The sequence below is a fragment of the Podarcis muralis genome, chromosome 3 (genome assembly GCF_964188315.1).
Source record: "Podarcis muralis chromosome 3, rPodMur119.hap1.1, whole genome shotgun sequence".
Classification (NCBI taxonomy): domain Eukaryota; kingdom Metazoa; phylum Chordata; class Lepidosauria; order Squamata; family Lacertidae; genus Podarcis; species Podarcis muralis.
In genome coordinates, this window is record NC_135657.1 from 91820798 (window position 1) to 91838588 (window position 17791).

General features: G+C 38.7%; 1 protein-coding gene across 7 annotated transcripts in view; it reads left to right on the top strand.

Annotated features, from left to right (window-relative positions):
* Nucleotides 1-17791, top strand: part of ROCK2 (Rho associated coiled-coil containing protein kinase 2) — a 72031-nt gene that overhangs the window by 30101 nt on the left and 24139 nt on the right. For 6 of the 7 annotated variants that reach the window (XM_028722538.2, XM_077926348.1, XM_077926343.1 and 3 more), the window contains 11 exons: nt 6016-6160; nt 7308-7446; nt 11556-11647; nt 12513-12672; nt 13148-13235; nt 13568-13579; nt 14470-14558; nt 15579-15627; nt 16923-17058; nt 17178-17269; nt 17455-17701. In XM_028722538.2, the coding sequence (XP_028578371.2) occupies nt 6016-6160; nt 7308-7446; nt 11556-11647; nt 12513-12672; nt 13148-13235; nt 13568-13579; nt 14470-14558; nt 15579-15627; nt 16923-17058; nt 17178-17269; nt 17455-17701 (1249 nt within the window). The remainder of the gene's footprint in view (nt 1-6015; nt 6161-7307; nt 7447-11555; nt 11648-12512; nt 12673-13147; nt 13236-13567; nt 13580-14469; nt 14559-15578; nt 15628-16922; nt 17059-17177; nt 17270-17454; nt 17702-17791) is intronic. The other variant, XM_077926344.1, reaches the window with a different exon arrangement.

The following is a 17791-nucleotide window of genomic DNA, read 5'->3' on the forward strand; positions in this document are numbered from 1 at the left end:
TCAGAATATGGTTTTATTTTTCAGGTTTGAACTCCAGGTCTAAACCTCCATCTCTTTTTAAGAAAGGCAAGAAAATTATAAATGACTCTTTGTGAGGAAAGACCTCTTGCTTTACCATTTGCTGATAGTTTTCATAATACCTTAGGGAACATTAATTACAAAATAGAAGGCTGTCTGATGACAGGCCCAGAGACTGGCTTAGGGAAAGTAAGGGGTTATGTGGATGTGGCACCTATCTTTCTAACAGGTTGTCTTACATAGGTCATGGCTTTTCAGAAGTGGCTTGTCAGGTGGGAAGAGAGACTGTCGTGAGGTGTGGAAGAAGCCTCCCAAGCCCCACTGTGCTGTCGTTTCAATCATGGCACATATTCATTATTGGATCAACTTCTGTTTAGCACTGTGAACAAATTAAAATGTTTCAGTTGATTATTTGAACAACCAATTGTATTCACATACACTGTTAATTTTAACAGAGTTTATCTCTGGTATCTCTTTTGTAATCTCATTGGGCACTTTTTAGAAACAATGGTGTTAAGTGGTATATAAAATTCTCAGTAATTGTGCATTAGAAACTCTCACAATGTGCAGCTCTTTACCATCACAGTTATGGTACAAACTACACACAGGGAATTCTTCCTTCTATGTGTGAGTTGTATAGAAAGGAGAATGGGATGCTTTTTCATAATAGGCACTCCTTTTTCCCACCCACCCCGTTTTAGAAGCAGCAATCTCTTGTTTTGCTTGCCTGCCCTCTTTGCAAACAATTGCTGCTTCAGCTTTTCTTTTTCTCTTTCCCTGGCTGCTTTGCTAATCTTTGTGAGTTGGTGGTTTTTAAATGTATGAACAAGACATCTCCTTAATAGAACATAGTTAGGGGTAGCCACCTGGAGAGGCTTCAATGAAGCATATTTATTTGACTACATCACAGGGGGTGCACATAAATAAAGAAAACAGACTTATAATAAAAATTATACCAAATTAAAATTACAACAGCAGCAACATCCTAACACCACAGTAAAGCAGGGGAGATTAATCAAAACCCACCCCATCTACATCCAAAAAGTTGGCAGAAGAGGTGGTTCTTTAGCTGTCATCTAAAAGAATGGAATGAAATGACAGGATGCACCTCAGTGGGAGGAGAGTTGCAAATATGTGGAGCCACCGTTCAGTAGGTTCTTCCCAAGGCACTCCTTGTGTATCAACCAGTGCTGGAACCATTAGGAGGGACTAATTTTCTGATCTTATTAGATGAACAGGTCAGTGCAGGAAAAAGCACTCTTTCAAGTTCTACAGCACCACATAGAATGGAGTAGAAAGTAGTGATCTTGTGCCTCTCTACAGTTTGCTCTACTTCATGGGTTACAGGTTCAGTAATGCTTACAATTAAAGGCCTGCTAACTACTTTGAAATAAATTTTCATTCATTAACTATTAGTGCTTTAATAGTGACCATGAATGGATTATAACTGTTGCTGGTAAAAGAAAAGGAAAACGTTTCAGCAGAGTGATCTGTTTATCTAGTGAAATGGAAAATATTTTATTATTCTTGCTGTATGGAGTCAGGTTACAATTGAATTTTAAGTGCTTGATTTGGAAATGAGCTTTTTTATAGTGGAACCTAACTTCTAAATAAGTGTGCCTATTAGGGTGGGTGTGAACTCAATATCAAACATGTACAAAACTGAGCAACCGAGATAGCACCTGAGTTCCGTGTCTATCTCTTGTGTTAATGTTTGCTTCCTAATGAGCACAATAACTTGCATGTATTTACTGCTTAATAATCAAACCCATAGCATCCTCTAGTGGTCTTCAGATGACTTACTTTAAAATTTAAGATCAAATAAATCGAGCATACTTATTTGAAATAAAACATTTTCACCATTTAATTTGTAAGCACTTACACGCTTATTCCAGTGTATTCCCATTGATTCTAATTTGGAATAAATTTCAAAATATATTCTACTTATTTCATGCTATTCAGCTGTGTCCTTAATCAGACATTAGCATGCATCAACAAAAGGCTAGTAGGGGAGAAAAATATGACAAAACGGCATTTGCAAAATTTGAGCCAGTTCTAAAAATGTGGATGTGGGCTAGGGCAATGCTTTTATGACTAATGCACCAAATAAATATTTTTAAAGTATGGATAAAGCTAATAGACATAACAGATTTCTTAACATGCAAACAAGATATTTTTTACTTACTAATGCACTTTAGCAGTCCACACGCAGTCCACAAAGTTCTGTGAAAATTCCTTATGTCTATCTAAAATACAGTTGACATTTTGGCTTATTGTGGGATGAGGTACTGGTGCAGATGGAAAATCAAACAATCACTGTCTACTTGGATCTGTGGATTAGGCCAGTACCAGTATTTGTGATGCTGAGTGGGTCTTGCACCCACCCTACTCCCACCCCTGTAATTTTTGAGTTTTACTACTGTTCTTGCTATGTGGAAAGTTATAGAATCACAGAACTGTAGCGTTGGAAGGGACCCCAAGGGTCATCTAGTCCAACCATTTGCTATGCAGGAAACTCATCTAAAGCATCCAAAACAGATGGGCATCCAGCCTCTGCTTAATTAGACCTATGCCTTGTTCTTCTGTAGAATTGCTCAGAGTGGTTTATATATGTTTTTCAGGCAGCCTCCTATTGAATCAGTTTCCTGAGCCACCCCTGCTCAGCACTAGCAATATAACTGTGTCATGTGGCATATTCTGGGCTTTTCTGAGAACCATAACTACATGATGGTTCCTTTATTCCATTGTTTCAGTGTAATAATTCAAGCCTCATATCTCTTTAATGACATTATAGCAATAAATGTCAATAATATATGCATAAAATGGTTGCTTTGGTAAATCTTGATGATAATCAATATGATACTTAAATAAAAGAACTATTTACCAACTATCTTGGTAAAATTAGGCTAAACATTAGATGGCCTGTGCCTCCAGGCATCGTTTTTCTTCTAACAGTGCAAAAATAGCTTACTTCGCATTTCTTATGGTACAAAATCTGTGAACAATCTGTTAACTGGGTAGACTCACAACCTTGACGGAGACACACCAAACCCTTTGTCTGCACTACAGCATCACACCTCTTTCTCTGAATCTGTGTCTGGAGTGTTCAAATTTTGTTTTGCTTGGGTTAAAAATGGAAAAGAAACTTAATTACACATAGTTAACTGTGGCATGCCAATTTTGTAATCCCATTATTGATGACTTCTAAAGATGCAATTGATGTAGCAATTCAGCCTATTCAATTACTTTATTTTGCATAGAATTGGACACCCTGCTTAGTAAGAATCTGGAGCACCTCCAGATCATGTGTAGTTTTCTTGAACAACAGGGAACCATCACAGCTGTGTAAATACAATACTTTTGATGGGATGTTCCTCATAAAGCATTCTTTTTAGTGTCTATTATTTTTGTAACTACATGTTACTTATTAGTATGCCTTTATCACTGACATCTTAAATACATTTATTTTCTTGCCCAAAATGATCCGTCTGCTAAAAGAATAAAAAACAGCATCTCTAGTGGTTACTGCAGTTCAAAAACAAATTTTGACTACTGCATATTTGCTCTTACATTGTGTTATTGGTCAGCAAACCTTTGAAACCCTTGATTTCACTCATACACCCTTACATTGAGCCTGCTTCATAGTTGCAGCCTCACAAGTAGATGGCCATTCCTAATGTTTTGTAAGTCACCCTGTGATCCTCGGATGAAGGGCAGTATAGAAATTTAATAAATAAATAAGTGTAACCATATCAGTGGAGTGCAACATGATAATCCATTTTGTGAGAACAACTTACTTGAGTTACACAACGCCAACATAGCACCCTTTATTTGGGGGGTTGCATAATTAAGGGAATATCTTACTGAACCACCTGGTGAGTATTTGTTTTAGGTTTCAGTACATGGAGCTACTTGCTGGGTTGCCCTATAAGTATTTGTCCCAGTGTAGCTGCTTAACCATCTTGTAATAAGTCGTCCTATATAGTGCAACATGAAACCTGGCTGACTCTAGTAAAGAATTCTAGAACCAGGAGGTGTCTAACTTTACATGCTTAGGTGTAGGGAGTTCAGATTAACTGAGGAACTGGGAGGAAAAATAAGTAAAGAATTAGAACCTTAAATTAAATGCTTTACTCTCTCTACAAAGTGTGGTACTAAAAAATAAGGAGCTAAGGCTGTTGAAAGGTGGATTTCCCCATTTTTCTTCAGATTGGAATCACACTTTTGACCCTTCAGACATTGCTGGGCTTCAACAAAATCAATTCCAGCCAACTTTGCCAGTGGTTAGGGATGATGGAAATTACAGTCCAGCAGCATTCGCAGAATGACAAGTTCCCTACCCATGTCTTAAGATAGCACTGTTTGTATGACCCACATCTCCTCAAACGCTAAACAGTAAAGAACTTCATTATTTGCTACCCCTGGGGCAATGAAGTGAGCTTTCGCTGTGTATTAGTATTAGCAATTATGAACAGAACAGCATTTCATAAAATTAGTATGAGCACAATCCACTTGCATTGCTCAGAAGATCCTGCTTCCTCATTTTCTTCACCTGTTCCTCACTCTCTCCACTTGTGGGTATATACAGGCAGCATGATGATACCTGCATGTGGGAGTATGGTGTGTGCGAACCTCCTGTGTTCCCATGAATCCTTTCTTCCCTATGCTTTGCAAATTACTTAATGCTGCTTCTACTTGCTGTGGTTAATTGAAAACAGAAGCAAAAGCTTCCACTCTCCTCTTGCAAATATACTGGAGGATAAGAGAAGGTGTTAGCACAGGAGCCTGAAGCTTGCACAAATTTGTGCCCATAATGATGAAGCATTGTTTGCCTTCTTTTGCCTGTTGTTTTTGTTTGGGATGTGTGTGTCTTTGCTTGTGTTTGGGGGTTGTTTTTTGGGTATGTGTGAGTTTTGTTGCCTGTTTTTAGAAGCGTGTTGAATGTTTGTTTTGCTTATCTTTCATTTTGGGGTGCGAGGGTGAGTGTTGCCTGTAGTTTGGGAGTGGGGGTATTTTGGAGCATTGCAAGTTTTTCTGCCGTGAAATTGGTATTTTGAGGAGGCCAGTGCAGTCTCTATGACATTCACCTCCAAAAAAGATTGGAGATTCCTGGTTTGGTGCTGCATCTGAACTAGGCCAATATAGGGGGTAAAGAGCATAAGGAGACTGGAAGCGGGGAAGATCCATGAAGTTTAACTTTGATGAATATGCAAATACTTCGTAGTGCTGTTAATTAGAATTTATATCACAGTTCCAAAACACTTCGTATCTAGTATTTGAAGATATTATCATTATCAGAAAATATTAGAAAAATCTTTCCAAGGTTTGCTAGTAATTAAAAAAACAACCCCCTTGCATATGTGGGGCTGAAGCTGAGAGATGCTGAGTTGATGGCAGAGGTAAGAACTAAACCCAGGATTTCTGGTTCACAACTGAAGCTCTTAGCCACTACATAACAGTAGCATTGAACAGAAATATTACTGAAGTATTGAATCATGTAGAAAGACATGCTTGCTTTCAAGTTCTATATTTGCTGCATAGTTTATCTTGCGAACTTCTAAGACCTGCTTTGCTGGAGCACAGAAAAAGCAATAAAAACTGGACTATGTTATTCAGTCTAAACAGAGGTGTGCCTATATATTGTCTTCTGCTGATTTAGGACCAGCTCCAAATATCTCTTGCAATTTATTGCAGAGACTTCCAGTAGATTCTGTGCCCATGAATCGGACATAACATACATTCCCAGCTTTTGCTTACTTTGCCTGGCTCCAAGATTAACTCCTTCAGCTCCCTCAACAAGCTTTCTTTATACTTGTGGCATGAATTTCATAAGAGAACTTATAAATGGGTAATGACAGTGTTGTAGAGTAAGTGCAGTTAGCAGCCTTAAATTCATAGCTGCTTAAGAACTATATTTTAAAAATAGATTAAGTTAGCATTCTTGCCTAAATCTAGCGGCTGTTCTGTTTAATTGTTGCATTTTATCTGGTTATATAGACAGGGATGGTGCGCTGTGATACAGCTGTCGGAACACCAGACTACATATCACCTGAAGTATTAAAATCACAAGGTGGTGATGGTTATTATGGAAGAGAATGCGACTGGTGGTCTGTAGGAGTTTTTCTCTATGAAATGCTAGTTGGTAAGTAGTGATTTCCTCTTGTATTCCCTCTAATACCTTGATTTCAAAAGTTTGTGCATCACCACGTAGGTTATTGATTCAATAAGAGCTCGGTGGCCCCTGAGTGAATCTAGTTCTGGTTACACTTCTCATATCAGAGCCTGAGTTCCCACAACATGAGGTGGGCCTCCCATGGAAGACATGGAGAGTTGCTATGGAGACTACCTGGCGTCCAACTTTCCAGTTTTGTAACTGCTATTGCAATGGAAAGTGATGCTGCTCCCCAAATCAGTTGTGGTAACATGGTCAGCCATTTACCATCCCGGTTGTTACGTTTCTTGAGGGATATTGAATGATGGTACCTTGGGAATATTCATAGCTATGCCCCACATATATTCTTTCCTTGGGTTAAGAAGCATAATTACAGTGAAGGACATGCTCTGGAGCCATTTTCTGTATAGCAGGCCCACCTCTAACAAAAATCCCATGTTTCTGAGAACAAAAATTAAGTTCTATGTGCAATTGAAGAAAGACCCATTGAATACTTGATATAATTTTTTATGTGTTGGGTGTGTTGAGTTCGTATTTAGATTTTGTATGTATAGAAAGCTGTAGAACCAGGAGATATATTTTGTGCTTATCAAGAATATATAAGAACATTCCTTTGCACAAAACACTAAATTATGGTTTAGCATTATATGCGAAAGCATTGCATGAACCTTGAACTTACTCTTCTCCCTCCCCTCCCCTTCTTTTCTGCAGCTGTGAGAACGAAAATAGAATCACATTTTCTGCTTTTACATTAATCAGGGTTCCTTCTTGTGCCCAAACTTAGGGAAGTTGTGGTTGGTGAACAAGCCAGTATCATATGTCATAGGTTGAGTTTGGCTTGTTTGAACTAACAAAAGAGTATACAGAGTTGTTCTGATTTCAGACTTTAACAGGGAACTCTGCTTCATTTAAAAGCAAAAGCAGTCTCCTCTTGTGTGGGAGGGTTGGAGCACATGAGCCTATAATTCTAAACCATAGTTTAGTGTTGCTGTAGGTGTTTGTTTTGAACCTTTGTACACAGGAGTCTCTGTTTTTGTCTCAAGTTATTTTTATTTAACTGTTTTTGCCTTTAGTAATCAACTTGCATTAGCTAATATTTATGCATATTTAATTTCAGGAGATACTCCATTTTATGCTGATTCATTGGTGGGAACATATAGTAAAATAATGGATCACAAGAATTCATTACATTTCCCAGAAGATGTTGAAATCTCAAAGCAAGCAAAGGACCTTATTTGTGCCTTTTTAACAGACAGGTATGTAAACATAGATTTTTCTTGCCATAAAATCCTTTCCCTAAATTACTGTAACAGAATATGTTTTCAGAAGAATTTTCTTGAGGTCCAGGACAGTGAGTGCAACCAATCTGATTTCATGCCTTACCCAAAGTCAGACTAAAATGTTAAAAACAAAAATTTCTGAAGTTCAAGCAGCACTTACTATATTCAACTTCCATAGCCAAATTTTGAGTGAGGAGATAATCATAAATCATATACATACATATTCCCGTGGCAGGGATGTAAACAACGTTTTCATGCTCTCATCTTCTGTCACAGTGTCCTGTTGCACCAGAAGCAGTTTAGTCATGCTGGCTACTGACCTGGAAAAGCTGTCTGCAAACAAATGCCGGCTCCTTCAGCATGAAAGCGGAGATGAGTGCCACACCCCATAGTCAAAGTCGACTGGGCTTAACTGTCCAGGGGTCCATTACCCTTTACCATATACATAGAGCATTAAATGAATCATAAACATAAAGCTGCTCTTCAATAGAGGGCCTTCCTGTCTGAAAGACCTGCATGGGATTCAGATAGTTTAAAGACAGATGGGTTGCAAGTGCTTCCCCTGCTTTTTTGATTCTTACAGGGCTAGAATGTTCCTTCCTTTTCAGGACTGTTCTCCTTCCACCCTCAGCATTGACCACTGATGTATAGCAGATAGAGCTCATTACTTTTCTTGGTCAGTTATATTGAAGGTTTCTCTGTCCCTCAGTGTTAGAAACAGAGATATGAAAACTAGGAGCTAAATGGCACCTTAAACCTAGGTTATGGGTGCAACAACAGAATGTCTAGGCACACTTTTTTATAACAAGAATACAAAGCCGAAAATGAATGAACTGCAGCTTGAATATTATGTTCATTTTTCACATGGTCTAGTCCTTCCCCTGCCCACCGCCCTAATATTCCTAGGAGCGTTTCTTCTCCAGTCTTAAGAAAGCAGCTGGAAGTGGGGAGGCAGAAAAAGGTCCTCTTTCCTTCCACTGCAGTTTTTAACTGAAATCTTAGATGCAGTACTGTGCCCAGAGCTCAGAAACTGCTCGCACTAATGAAATTCCCTGTCACAAGATGCACCTAGAACAATGGGCGTTTCGAACGCTGCTGCCCCTTGAAGAGAAGAAATCTTTGGCATTTTGTGAAGTGTGGGAGCATGTTCTGTATCCTTGACTTTAGCAAGTCACCTATTGCCTAGCATACACATACAAGCTCTGAGAAATTATATTGGGGTTACTGAGCATCGTACAGTGGTACCTCGCAAGACGAATGCCTCGCAAGACAAAAAACTCACTAGACGAAAGGGTTTTTTGTTTTTTGAGCTGCTTCGTAAGACGATTTTCCCTATGGGCTTGCTTTGCAAGACGGAAACGTCTTGCAAGTTTGTTTCCTTTTTCTTAACACCGTTAATACAGTTGCGACTTGACTTCGAGGAGCAACTCATAGAACGCGGTGTGGTAGCCTTTTTTGAGGTTTTTAAAGACTTTGGTGATTTTTGAAGCTTTTCCAAAACTTTCCCGACACTGTGCTTCGCAAGACGAAAAAAATTGCAAGACGACAAAACTCGCGGAACGAATTAATTTCGTCTTGCGAGGCACCACTGTACATCTCCCCTACACCCCATGATCATAATTCTCTTGCCCCCCTTCCTTTTGAAAGGGACAGATCAGTGGAATCCACACATCCCTTCCCCATATCTCTCAAGGGCTGGGGAGAGGGAGGAATATCTGTTCTTCCCTCTTTCATTTGCTCATTTAAAGAAATGGGTGGCATAGTGTTGGGAGTAAAGTCCTTAAACTAGGTTTGGTAGCAGCATTCAGGTGAGTATAGTCAGCTACCCTCCACTTTCTAACAGAAAACAAATTTGTGCCATAATCTCTGCCGTGCTCCATCACATTGCCTGGCTTTTGCAGGGGGTTGGAGAAGGCGATAGCTTGGCTTGGGTTTGTTTTCGGTTGCTCCCAGGGATTAGGACCAAAGACATGGGGTGCAAATCTATAAGAAAAAGGATTTAGACTCAACATTATGAAGAATTTCTTGATTGTATGAGGTATTATTCTGTCCCACTGTTTATCTCAGAAGGTGGTGGACTGTACTACATGTGAGATTTTTAAGCAGAGGCTGGCTGGCTAGGAAAGCTGTAGTCATAAATTTCCTGAATCGGCAGGGAGTTGGACTAGGTGACCTTTGGCTTCTCTTATTACTCTGATTCTACAGTTCCCTAAGCATTATTTGCGGAAGGCTTATCAGATCAGCCCACCATACCTTGGCCACAGCTGCTTTCTGTGGCCTGTAAAATTAGGGGAGGGTCAGGAGGAGATCACTGTGGCTGTTCTTTATGGCTTTCTTTCCCCTGTTGGGAAAGTTAGTTTTCCTTTCCCCTTCTGGCCAACCAGTTTGCATTATTAGGCATTCAGACCAAGATGCAAAATTTGAAAACCAAACAAACTCACTTCTGGACTATTCTTGACAGTCAAGTCAATATTAAATTTAATTATTTGCACCTTGTAATTCGCTTAAATCATAAGAGATGTAAAAAACAAAACACAAAAAACACAAAATGAAATAGAAGTGAAATAAATATCTGTCTATTGGCCTCAGCAGTGTTCCAAAAAGGATTCCATCTACTGAGTAATCATGCAGGCAGCTCAAGAGGATTTGGGTGGGGGGGTACATTAGTCCCCCCCCTGTTTTAAATGCAAGGAAAAGCCAAAGATTGGGAAAGGATATACAGTATTTTTCGCCCCATAGGGCGCACCGGCCCATAGGGTGCGCCTAGTTTTTTTGGGGGGGAAATCAAGGGGGGGAATTATTCCCCCCCCCAGCCGCGGGGCTGGGGCAGGGGAAGCCCGAGCTTTAAAAAACGCACCTACCGTAGTTTTTAGAGGAGAAAAAAAGCACCCCGCTGCCCTGCAGAGGCTTTGCGCAGCCATCCCCAAGCTAGAAGAGGGAGGCGGAGCGCTCCGTCTCCCTCTTCTGCCTTCAGGGACAGCCTCCCTAGCCTCCGTGGGGCAGCGGTTTGCCCCGCTGTCCCCCGAGCTTGTGGGGCTGCCCGATATCTGCATGAAGCCCAGGGCACGCTGTGCAGCGCACCCCATGCTTCAGGATGCAGGCTGCTATCCGCAAGCCTGGGGAGCCTGACGGGAACTCCTGCGGAGCTCCCAAGGCTTGCGGATAGCTTCCTGAAGCCTGGAGAGCGAGAGGGGTCCATGCGCACTGACCCCTCTCGCTCTCCAGGCTTCAGCGAAAGCCTGCATTCGCCCCATAGGACACACACACATTTCCCCTTCATTTTTGGAGGGGAAAAAGTGTGTCCTATAGGGCGAAAAAGACGGTATATAAGAAGAGCTTTTGGATTATTTAAGAATACTCTGGCTTTCTTTTCTCCTCCACCCCAATTTTTGTGTGTGCTTTCCTGTTCATATTAAACATGGTGCTCAGTGTATTTATTTAAAACAGAGCATCTTATTATATATACAATTGCCACTGAAGCAATTAAAGTGACAAGGGGCAAGTATCTATCCTGTGCCTTATTAGTTCTCGTACGAAAGTATGTTCTTACGTGAGCCTTTAACAACACAAAAATTGTTTTGAAAAGAAATGAGTTTGCTTTGTATATAGTGGCTTCATTATACATTTTAGGGAAAAATGTGCATATGTGTACGGGTGTTTTTAAATTGGAGGCAAAGGATACAGTTTTTGAAATATTCATTTCAGTAGGGTTTGAATAACTGTTCTGTGTTTGGAAACCAGGTCTTCCGTCATTTACGTCCAAATGTTTGTACAGTGGTTTGGCAAACTTCGTAGGTTTGCTTTTTTTTAAAAAAAGAACTTTTTCCTGCATTCCTTTTCTACACAGTCCAGTTGGAAATATGTTTTATTCCACACATGGCAGGCTGAGATTTCTAACCATTTCATTCTGCATATGTTGAGAGTGCTGAGAAACCTAACAGCTTACAAAATGGGAGGATTCAAATTGCATTTAATTATAATGGGAGGAAATGCCAAGAATGTTTAGGTATCTTTGGCACTTAATGTATTTTTTAGCTTGTAATTATCGATGATAATACAAGAATTGATTTAATTGCTATGTTTAGGGAGGTACGTCTTGGAAGGAGTGGAGTAGAGGAAATTAAATCTCATCCGTTCTTTAAACATGACCAATGGGATTGGGATAATATTCGAGACAGTAAGTATCATTTTTAAAATATGAAAAATATGTTCTTTCTTACTTAAAAAAACTTACTTTGGGTTAGTGTCGAATTTAAAATGCAGGGGTTCTAAAATGTTTTCTATGGGCATTTATATTTGTAAGTTACATTTTTCTGTAAGTGTCTAGGCTTTTACAATAGTTAATTTTTTTTCAACTGCACTACTTTATTGAGTGCGAATGGGTAAAAATTTCATTCTGTTTTGCTAACACCCACCACATCATGCTTGTTTAGTCAAACAACTACTCTAAATATGTAGCCTGAATTATGTTTTGGTTCAATAGAAATGTATAAATAATGGCTCTGGTTCTGCTTCCATCTGAGAAAAATGTTTCTGTGGTTGGGAAAATATTCTTGAAAATTCTTATTTGGGGTATTACTTATTTATAAACAACCAGCTTATTAAAAAACATCAGTGCAACTGTTCATTGTGGTCCACCAAACTCCCTAGCTTGGGTCCTAAGTACGGGGAGCAGAATGAAGCTCACAAAAGAGAATCTCTTTCTCTGCCCTTTCAAGCAGTCCCCTGCGCTTCCTGAAAAGCCTTCCTGCAGCTCTGCTTTTGCAAGCTACTTCTCATCTTTGGGTAATGCCCCAGCTCATGCTGTTCAGGAGCATCCCCCAGCCTTCCAGAGAAGCTTTAGCAAAGAGGCACTTCCCTTTCATTTGCAGTTCTCAGAAGCTAAGCTTCTGTGTTTTTGTTTCTCAAGACTTGTAAAACAGGGCTTTTCAAGACCCTGGCTCATTGCAGAAGATAGCTAGCAAATTATACCATGCAAATTGCTTTAGTGGAAGTGGGAAAAAAGAATTTTGATTTAAATAACTATTTTCCATTTTTTTTAGCTGCAGCACCAGTTGTACCTGAGCTGAGTAGTGACATAGACAGCAGCAATTTTGACGATATTGAAGACGACAAAGGGGATGTTGAAACCTTTCCAGTCCCCAAAGCCTTTGTTGGAAACCAGTTGCCTTTCATAGGATTTACTTACTTTAGAGAGAACCTGTATGTAATATACTTTTAATGATATAGATAACAATAATGCTTGCTTCTTTTCATAATAGAATTGTTTAATTCGTTTTCAAAGTTAAGCATTGTACTGTGCATTTTCTAGTATCCATCAATACTGTATTCAGCACAGGCTCTTTGCAGGGTGGGTAGGGAGCAAACAGTACATGCAGAATCTGAATAATCTTAGGGTATTGCAATAAGTTTTTGCATACCAATATATTACTGCACATAAATACATTTAACTTGCATAGGTACTTGAAAAATTAGAACACTTGTATGGGTTTGAGAAAAGCACCCCATCTTTTCCGCCTTTGAGTCAATTAAAATGAAAAGGAAGAGAAGTGGTGCTGAATAAAGCTGCCTTCATTCTGAGAGCAGTCTAGTGGGGATTAAGACTTGAGAGAATTGATTAAAATGAGTTGATTGGCATAGTTGTGGAGTTTTTGAAAACTTGAGTTGTTTTCAACAGGTTGCTAAGTGACTTTTCTGAGCTCTGTAGGGAAGTTGAACCCTGCAAGAACAATGGGGCCAGGAAAAAAGAGGCAAAGAAAAATGAGGCAAGTACTCTTCTTTTTAATAAGGGCTAAACATATGTAAAGTGTTTGTTATGCATGATAAATAATACTTGCGATGTAGACTTGCTTTTCAGTAGTTAGCGTTAATTGCACACATCTGAAACTACTTGTGAGTAGTCTTGCTTTTGTGAAAAGAGCTGTTGACTAAAATACATGGTTTATGTTTTAAAGCAAGAGTTGTTAAAAAGAAAATTAAAGTAACTATTTAAAATCAAGATAGTGAAGCTTTAGAGACTGTTGGAAAATACAGACGGGAGAGGCTTGTTTTTTTAAAAAAAAATTATATTGGATTTTTTTTTGTTTTATTTTTACAGGACAGTGAAGAGGTAAGTACATTATTTTAAACTGTTTTTCTTTCAATAGGTAATATTTCAAAAAAAAAGTTAGTTTTTTTTTAGGCAGTAGCTATCATTGATTGAATGTGTGATTAATTATCCAGTTAGTTGGCTACAGATGAGAATAAATTTATTTTATATGTCCATGGTGAAGGGAGACCCATTAGATAAGAAATGTTCTGTGAATGGCCAGTCATTTCTATTTGGGTTTTTTTAAATGTGAGTGCATGAAAATAACTGTGATAGATGGTTATTTTCCCTTGCCATGGGTGTCCTGGGTGCCACTTAGTAGCCTTTGTTTGTAGACTTAAGACTATAGAGAATATGTTTACACTTACAGGGCACTTCGCAAACTTGGAGGGTGTCTACCCCCACTTCCCAGTAAGTTGGGCAGTCCAGAACTTTAACTGCAGAGAAAATCCTAAAAGTGTGGACTATGATGAGCTAATTTGAATTTGCACAGTTTACCTATGGGCTGCAGTTTTTACATCTAGAATATGAAACTTCACATGTTGGAAATTGTTATGGCAACTTACAATATTTGTGAAATTTGCAATTGTTGAAGTTGGATTTTGGAATGTGCAGTGTAAGATAGGAGGGTGTGTTAAGATCACGATTATGAGGTTTCTGTAGATTTTGTTTTATTAAATGCATCACAGATAGTTGAATTTACTTTTCCCATAATGAAGAGCGACTCTCTAGATATTTCCACGAACTACTGAGTATCTTCATAAACACAGTTTAGTTCCAGCTGTGGGTATGTCATAGTAAATAAATAACTGATGTCCAATCAAATGGCTGATGGTGCTTTCAATATTTACTTATGTGAGCTATTTTTTCAAGTTGTGTACATTTAAAGACCAGGTTTTTTTCCCTTTCAGTTTGCACAATTTCAGGAAAAAGTAAGCAAATTGGAAGATCAAATTCGTAATGAAATACAAGCCAAAGATGAACTTGAGCAGAAATACAGGTAGAATCCCACCCCGTTTTATGCAGAAATATGGTCTTCAAAAATGTTAATGGGAAATCAGTTTGAAGAGTATTATTTGTATAAAGAACCATAATATCAAAAAGCAGTCTGTATCTAACACATTTAATTTATCCTGGTACTTTGGTATTTCTGAGGGCTCAGTTCGCTTGCAGGGTGCAGGAATCCCATAGGGCCCAGCAGATCCCTGTTTGCGGGGGCAGGGTGAGGGCTGTGGTTGCCTTCCATATCAACAGCTAGCCATCCCTCTTGTTTCTACAAACCACCCTAATCCTTTCAATTTAACAAAAAAACTAACAAAATGAATCACACCATGCATTGGTTCTTTTTGGTCTTTCCCCCACTTTGTTTTATAACGCATGTTCATTTATATAGTTCTGGCTGAATGGCTGTATAAACGTATACCAAAAAGCAGCTGTTATTTTGTAGGCCTCTTGCTACCTGACCTTGCTTGGTTAGTTTTTGCATGACTACCATGTCCCATAGTTTATTAATCTAGTGGCATCATTCACATATAATACTATGCCATGGTTTGTTTTAACAAATGAAATGTTCCACAGTCTACCTACTTATGCCTTTGTCTTTGGCAAAAGACTGGAATAGGATGGTCAAACAAACCATGGTTAAGGAAAGATTTGCATGTAGCACCTAGGCATAGTTAAAAGAAACCAAGATACATAAGCTAATAAGAAGCAAAAACTTCAGTATGATTTGTTATCAATAAGCAAACTATAGTTAAACCACTGGCCAGGGCTCAGGCAATAAAACCATGGTTTAATAAATCATGGCTTAACCTTGTAAATGAAGCAGGTCAATATGAAATTTTGGAGGCACCAGGAGAATATATAATTTTGACTTTGCTGGTTGCTGTTAAGTTACATACAATCTCACTGGTGGAATACCTTTCCTATATAGAAGATTTACAGTAGCAAATGGGAAATTATTGTTTCTTGTCAATTATTCTGTGCTTTCCACTTAATATTTATTTTAACACTTTCCCAGAGCTATTACTAATCGTGTAGAGAAGATAATGAAGGAATTGGATGAGGAGGTAAAGTATTGTCTATTTTATATTTTTCCATTGTGTCTCTGAATGTTTTAGCCAATCTTTTATGTTAGGTGATGAAGGTATTCCATTGGACAAATTAGTGGAATTGTGCTATAGAGGTGGCAGTTGCTACCCCAACAGTATTTAGTAGATAAAAAAGGAGATAACATTTCTCATACCCATATGCTATATTAATAAGCGGTTTAATATGTAATCAGTTTTTGTATTACATTGCAAATAGTTTCCAGAGGATATGAATAGAGTTGTGCTTTTTGTGTTCACTATATTTATATCTTACACATCCTCTAAGGAACTTAGTGCAGCTTACATGGGGTTTTCATGCGTTACCTTTGAGGTTACTTATACTGAAAGAAGAGTGTTTTCCCTAAGGCCTTTTACGGAGCTTCATGGCTGAGTGGGAGCTTGAACTCACGTTTCCAACATATGAACCCAACAGCCTTGCCAGTACAACACACAAGTCCATTTTGGTGCTTCTCAGAGTCTGATACGCATTTTGGGGAGGTCTGAAATCACAATTCATTTGGAGTGGATGTGCATTCAACCAGTATAAATATTGTCTCCAGTCTCAGAGGAGTATCCATTTATTCCTGGAGGATGTGTATTTCCATCAGCTTGCAGAAATCTATGCTTAATGTGTGGACATTGGGGAATGGGGGTAGTGAAGAAGTAATGTGACCCGCAGTGTAGCTCTTAATTTTTGGTAATCAGTTATATCTAATTCATGTATAAAGGGGCCTATACCAAACCTTAATTTGTATCCATGAGACTTGGGAATTTTGTTGCTGGTTTCAATATGATATGAATTGCATTTTAAATTTGGACTCCTTAGGGCCAGATATATAGACTTTGTACTAGAGTTTTGAAGCATGGAGTTGTAACAGTAGAGTTGGGCTTTCCCAGTCCCTTTCCCCCATTTTAGCTCACTGTGCCACCTGAAGAACTATCCATGAAATGGTATGGATGTAGAGGCTACATCCATCCACAGTAGAGGCTACTGTGGATAGTTCCCTTCTGATTGCCTGAGGGGCCTTTGGATCCACACTGTAGATCCAAAACTGCATGACTGTTTTGCTGTTTGGAAATTTTGTGGTTGTTAGTGAATTTGTGTGCACATCTGCTGAACATTATGTAGCATATTTACTGTAGCCAAATGAGAAACATTTTGAGTTGTTAGAGCATTAATTAGATTTGATAGGCTCTGTGTTGTAACTTCAGAAAAGTGCCTTCATCCTTCAGCCAATTTCTTAAAAGAGAAATATTCCATCTATTCTTACCAGGTAACCTCAAGAAAAAACCTAGAATCTGCCTTAAGACAGTTGGAAAGAGAGAGAGCTCTTCTCCAACACAAGAATGCAGAATATCAGCGGAAAGCAGAACATGAGGCAGATAAAAAACGTAATCTAGAAAACGATGGTATGTGAACCAGAATTTTGAAGAGCCATTGCTGAACAATGTTGAACAACATTGTGTTATTGGTGCTTGGAATTTGTAAAAGGCTTTTGTGTTTAACTTACTTACTGTCTTTATTACAGTTAACAGTTTAAAGGATCAACTTGAAGATTTGAAAAAGAGGAATCAGAACTCTCAAATATCCAATGAAAAAATCATTCAACTACAAAGACAGGTAAATTACATTTCTATTTGTAAATTAAGCCCAAAATCTGAGGGATTAAGTTAGAATTGTCATATTTATTTATTTTTAAATTGATGATGAAATGCTTTGCTGCAGTAATACTATCTTGAACATCCTTAAAAGCTGACCGTTTATGGTTGGTGAGTTAACTCTGAAATTTCTTCATGGTTCAATAGCTGGATGAAGCCAATGCTTTGCTACGCACGGAGTCTGACACAGCAGCCAGGCTGAGAAAAAACCAGACCGAAAGTACAAAGCAGATTCAGCAGCTGGAAGCTAATAACAGAGATTTGCAGGATAAGAACTGTGTGCTGGAGAATACTAAACTGAGACTTGAGAAGGACTTCCTCAATCTCCAGTCAGCTCTAGAATCTGAAAGAAGAGACCGAACACATGGCTCGGAGATTATCAGTGATCTACAGGGTATGAGAACCAGTGTGCTAGAAATATTCAGTGTTGCATAACTGCCCTTGTTTTAATTCGGGTTTCATTGACATGCTCAGTAAAAATTAC